The 6,331-nt window shown below is 33.9% G+C and overlaps 1 protein-coding gene across 1 annotated transcript; it reads left to right on the forward strand.

Moving 5' to 3' along the window:
* Positions 1-839: 839 nt before the first annotated feature.
* LOC105801194 (uncharacterized) lies at positions 840-1,653 on the forward strand. The gene is made up of 2 exons (XM_012632528.1): positions 840-1,490; positions 1,600-1,653. The coding sequence occupies exons 1-2, from the start codon at positions 840-842 to the stop codon at positions 1,651-1,653; spliced, it is 705 nt and encodes a 234-aa protein (XP_012487982.1).
* Positions 1,654-6,331: the final 4,678 nt, after the last annotated feature.

Raw genomic sequence — 6,331 nt, forward strand, 5'->3', positions numbered from 1 at the left:
CTCCACACCCTCCTGTTTCCCAATCGGTTCCCGTTATTACTCAATGTACAGAACCAATCGGAGTTAGTAAGCCTCTTGTTGATAAGATTTGTAAGTATGGGGCTGAAGAATTTCGAGCTACTACCGAAGGTGATCCTGAGAGAGTTGAATTCTGGTTAGAGAATACCATCAGCGTTTTTGATGAGTTATCCTATTCACTGACTGAATGTGTGAAGTGCGTTGTATCTCTACTAAAAGATTCAGCTTACTAGTGGTGGAATACATTGACTTCTGCAGTGCCGAGAGAGAGGATCACTTGAGAATTCTTCCAATCTGAGTTCTGTAAGAAATATATTAGTCAAAGGTTTCTGGATCAAAAACGTTAAGAATTTCTAGAGCTCAAGCAGGGTCGTATGTCAGTTGAACGAGAATTTGTGTGCTTAAGTAAATATGCTTGAGAGTGCATTCCGACCGAGACTGCAATGTGTAAATGATTTGAAGATGGATTAAATTAATATGTAAAGCTATTAGTTGGGATTCTTGAGTTAAAAGAATTTATTGTACTAGTTGATCGGGCACATAAAGCCGAAGAGCTGAGTAAAGATAAAAAAAACCATGCTAAATTTGAAGCTAGAGATTTAAGAAAGAGATTGATAAGAAAGTCACATTAGTCAATATCGAAGAAATCTAAAGAACATCACTACCATTCTACTGAGTCTGTAAGACATCCTAATAGAGATAGAGATACGAGACACTCCAGTCCTAAACCTTAGACTACCTCTGTAGCGAGTGTGGAGAGTGTTAGAAATACTAGAGCTGAGTGCAAGCACTGTAATATACCACATTATGGCGCGTGTCAAATGAAAAGTGGAGCATGTTGCAGATGTGGTTCCTTCAACCATTATCTTAGAGATTGCCTTGAGAAGTCCGAGAAAGAGAAAGCTCAAACCACGAGGCCAATCAATATTATTGCAAGAGGTAGACCACCTCATAATCCTGGAAATGTGAGTGGTAGCCGTGGTGTAACGAAAGACTTTACTATGAGATCCAAGGCACGAGCACCAGCTAAAGCTTATGCTATTCACGCACGTGAAGATGCTTCTGCGCCAGATGTTATTATCAATACTTTTTCTCTCTATAATACTGATGTAACTGCTTTGATTGATCCTGGATCAACCCATTCATATGTTTGTACGAATTTAGTGTCTAGTAAGAATTTACCTGTTGAAGTATTGAACCCCTTAGGTCAGTATGATCTAGTTGATAAAGTTTGCAAGAATTGTCATTTGATGACTCGGGGTTACAGTTTTTCGGTCGATTTGATGTTATTATCGTTTGATGAATTCAATGTGATTTTGGGCATGAATTGGCTAACTCTGCATGATGCTGTTGTAAACTGTAGACGAAAGCTTATCATATTAAAAGGTCAGAACGGTGAGAAGCTTTGTATTGAATCAGATAGTTTGAGCGGGTTACCTATTGTAATATCAGCTATGTCAGCACAGAAATATGTAAGAAAAGGTTACAATGCTTACCTTGCATATGTATTGGATACTAAAGTGTCTGAATCGAAGCTTGAATCAGTGCTAGTGGTTTGTGAGTATTCCGATGTGTTTTCAGAGGAATTGTCTGGATTACAATACAACATCGATATCGATAGCACCTTACATCTGAGATTCAGAATCGAAGCTAGATCAATAACCAGTTGTTAGTGAGTTTGTTAATGTATTTCTTGAAGCTAGATTAGTTACCAGTTGTTAGTGAGTTTGTGATTGATTTGATTCCTGGAACTGCTTCAATATCAATATCACTGTACTGTATGGCACCACCTAAATTAAAAGAATTGAAAGCACAGTTGCAAGAGTTATTAGACCGAGGGTTTATTAGACTGAGCATGTCTCCCTAGGGTGCACCTGTTTTGTTTGTGAAAAAGAAAGAATTGTGTATAGACTACAAACAGTTGAACAGAGTCACAATTAAAAATAAATATCCTTTGCCACGTATCGATGATTTGTTTAATCAATTGAAAGGTGTCGTAGTGTTTTTGAAGATAGATCTTAGATTCGGGTATTATCAATTGAAGGTTAAAGACTGTGATGTGCCAAAGACTGTTTTCAAAACTCGTTATGATCATTATAATTTTTTGGTAATGCCATTTGGTTTGACTAATGCCCCTGCTACTTTTATGGATTTAATGAATCGAACTTTTCAACCTTATTTGGATAGGTTCGTTATTATGTTTATTGATGATATACTAATCTATTCCAAGACAGAATCCGAGCATGCACAACATTTAAATATCATGCTATAGACTTTGAGAGAAAAGCAATTGTACGTAAAATTTAGTAAATGTGAATTCTAGATTCGTGAGGTTAGATTTTTGGGTCATATAGTATCAACTGATGGGATTCGAGTTTATCCGAGTAAAGTTTTTACTGTGATAAATTGGAAAACTCTGAAAAATGTCTCAGAAGTGCGAAGTTTTCTGGGTTTAGTAGGTTACTACCGACGTTTTGTCAGAAACTTTTCGATTATTGCTTCGACGATGACCGAATTATTGCAGAAAAATGTTGAGTTTGTTTGGTCTGATGAGTGCAACAGAGTTTTGATCAGCTGAAGAAAATGTTGACGAAAGCTCCAGTCTTGACTCAGCCTGAATCAGGAGTAGCGTATGTTATTTATAGTGATGCGTTTCTCAACGGTTTGGGTTGTGTATTGATGCAGTTGAGAAAGGTAGTAGCTTATGCTTCTCGACAATTAAAACCGTATGAAAAGGATTATCCTACACATGATCTTGAGTTGGTCGCGATTGTATTCGTTTTGAAGATTTGGAGACATTATTTATACGGCGAGAAATGTTATGTGTTTATAGATCACAAAATTTTAAAATATTTGATGAATCAGAAAAAATTGAATTTAAGAAAAATCCGGTGGTTAGAATTACTGAAAGATTACGATCTGGTTATTGATTACCACCCGGGAAAGGCTAATGTGGTTGCAGATGCACTTAGTCAAAAGTCGTCATTGTTTGCACTTTGAGCGTTGAATGCTCATTTAACTCTTAATGAAGATGGTTCTGTATTAGTAAAGTTGAGAATTAAACCTTTGTTTCTGCGACGAATTCAAGAATTGTAAGATGACAATTCGAAGCTGGTGTTGAAACGACAGATGGTTTAGAATAATTTAAGTTTAGAGTACAGTGTTGATGGTAGTGGTATGTTGCGTTACCGCGATAGAATTTGTGTTCCGAATAATTTGGGTTTTAAAAATGATATTCTTTCTAAAGCTCATTGTAGCACGTACTCCATTCATCCGGGTAGTACGAAGATGTATTGTGATTTGAAACGGATGTATTGGTGGCCTGGTATGAAACGGGAAATTTGTTAATTCATAGCTAAATGTTTGATCTGTCAGCAGGTGAAAGCAGAACATCAGGTACCAACTGGTTTATTACAACCTGTTATGATTCTTGAATGGAAGTGGGAGCGAGTTATGATGGATTTTGTATCTGGCTTGCTTGTAACTCTGAGAAAGAAAGATTCGATCTGGGTGATTGTTGATAGATTGACTAAATTAGCACATTTTATTCCAGTTAGAATAGATTATACATTGGAAAGATTAGCAAAACTATATATATATATATATGAGATTGTGAGGTTACACGGAGTTCCAACATCTATTATTTCATATCAAGATCCGAGATTTTGGAGCAAACTTCAAGAGGCTCTAGGCACTAAACTTAATTTCAGCATAGCATTTCATCCTCAAACTGACAAGCAATCAGAACCAGTGATTCAGATTTTGGAAGATATGTTGAGATGTTGTATACTCGAATTTGAAGCTAGTTGGGAAAAGTATTTACCGTTAGCTGAATTTGCATATTATCAATCCAGTATAAAAATGACACCATTTGAAGCTCTTTACGGGAGAAAGTCTAAAACACTATTGTATTGATCTGAACTGAGTGAATCCAAACTAGTAGGAGTTAATTTGATACGAGAGACTAAGGATAAAGTTCGAATTATTCGGGATAGTTTGAAAGATGATTCTAATCATCAGAAATCGTATACGGATCTGAAAAGAAAGGATATAGAATTTGTTGTTGGTGATCGGGTATTTTTAAAAGTCTCTCTGTGGAAGAAAGTGTTACAGTTCAGCAGGAAAGGAAAGCTAAGTCTGAAATTTATCAGACTATATGAAATTGTTAAAAGAATTGGCCTTGTAGCTTATAAATTTGCTTTGCCCCCGAAACTCGAGAAAATCCATAATGTATTCCACGTATCGATGCTGAGACGGTATAGATCTGATCCTTTACATGTGATTTCTCATAGTGAGATTGAACTATAGTCATATTTGACGTATTCAGAGGAACCAGTGAAAATTTTAACCCGAGAAGTTAAAGAATTGCGGAATAAATGAGTACCATTAGTAAAAGTCTTGTGGCGTCGTCATGGTTCGAAAGAAGCTACCTGAGAAATAGAAGAATCAATGAGATTACAATATCCGAATCTATTCTCAGGTAACAAATTTCGAGGACGAAATTTCCTAAGGGGGGAGAGTTATAACAACTTGATTTTCAGTAGTGTCGAAAACAGTGGTTCGAGGCCACCAAATCTGATGAGTAAGCTCGTAAATTTTATTATTTATTATTTACGAGTCAAATGTGGTTTTAAAAAGATTTTTGAATTGGCAATTTATATTTTATAATGAATTATTAGGTTCGAGTGGTAAAACCTTAAGTTAAGTGGTTTTAGAAAATGAGGTACCGATAACTCGTTTCTATAAATTGAGTCGTAAATATTTTATAAATATTTACGGAGTGTCATTAAGGTAGTATTAAAGTGTCGTTGGAAAATTTTAACGTTTCGATAGTTAATTAATTAAAAAGAACTAAATTGAAAAAGGTGCAAAACTTGTTAATTATAAGAAATAAGTGATTAAATGGCCTAATTAATAAACAAGGGAGGAATTAAGGAGTAAATATGCCTAAAATAAAAAGGTGAGGTGGCATAAGAGAACTAAAATAAAATAAAGTCATTTATTGGCAAAATGGTAAATAAAGTGAAACTAAAAATAAACAAATTGGGTTTAAAGGATTTCTAGACATTTCTTCTTCAAATTTTCAGCCAAACAGCCATAGGAGAGCTCCTTAAGCTGGTTTTACCTATTTTTGCTTCATGTGAGTTCAATTCTTACCCATTTCTTATAATTTTTATGTTTTTGAGATTGTTACAATTAGGTCCAACTAAATCTTACCATAGTTTTTGATTTTATTAAAAATTTTGGAAGTTACCGTTGATGAATATTATATTTTTTGATGAATAACATGGATTTAGAGCTTTAATTTTTTGTATGATGATTTTATAAAGTGATTTTGTTAAATATTAATTTTAGGATCAAATTGTGAAAATGTTAAAATATTAGGGTTTGGTAATAAAATTTTGATTTATTAAGGGATGATGGCCTAGAATATTTAGATAAATTATTAATTGAGAAAAATTAGTTAATTTGATAGATTAACTAGTTAAGGGATTAAATCGCAAAAGTTGTAAAAGTTTAGGGTAATTGTGTAAATTCAAAAATTTGAAGGGTATTAACGTGAAATGAATTGGAACTGAAATATATGCTAATGAATGAGTAATTTTATATTTTAGATCAAGATCTGTAGATACTGTGGAAAAGTAAAGGAATAGTCCCTGAACTTATATAATTATTACAATTCAATCCAGGTAAGTTCGTACGGTTAAAATTTTATATTTTTATAAATTTGATGAATGGTATTATGTATTTATTCTATTGTTAGAAATGAATTATTATTGGAATTATAATATTGAATTGGATATTTAGATTAAATCGAACGCGGGATTTGAGTACATTCGTGATTTGGCGCATGACGGTATTGGAGGAAAATAACGGTAAATTACCCAAGTAAAACAAGGTTCAGTATTTGTTACGAACTCTCATTTTTTACTTTCTGTTTAGCTCTTACGAGCTTCTATTTAACTTTTACTAGTTTCTGTTCAGCTCTTACGAGCTTCTGTTCAACTCTTATGAGTTTCTGTTCAGCTCTTTCGAGCTTCTATTTAGCTCTTATGAGCTTCTGTTTAGCTCTTACAAGCTTCTGTTCAGCTTACGAGCTTCTGTTAACGATGTACTCTTATCCGTAAGTCGTTCTTCAATTTGAGAAAGTCTTGGTAAGGTGATTTATTTATCGAATTTTGTAAGATATGTTATTTATTTTTGTATCAATTTATAACCAGATATATTTATCGATTGAAGATGTGATTGACAGGGAATTATCGTGAATGATTTTATTATGTGATTTATTATAGTTAGTTCGGGAAGATTTTTA

The sequence above is a fragment of the Gossypium raimondii genome, chromosome 11 (assembly GCF_025698545.1).
Source record: "Gossypium raimondii isolate GPD5lz chromosome 11, ASM2569854v1, whole genome shotgun sequence".
Taxonomy (NCBI): Eukaryota; Viridiplantae; Streptophyta; class Magnoliopsida; order Malvales; family Malvaceae; genus Gossypium; species Gossypium raimondii.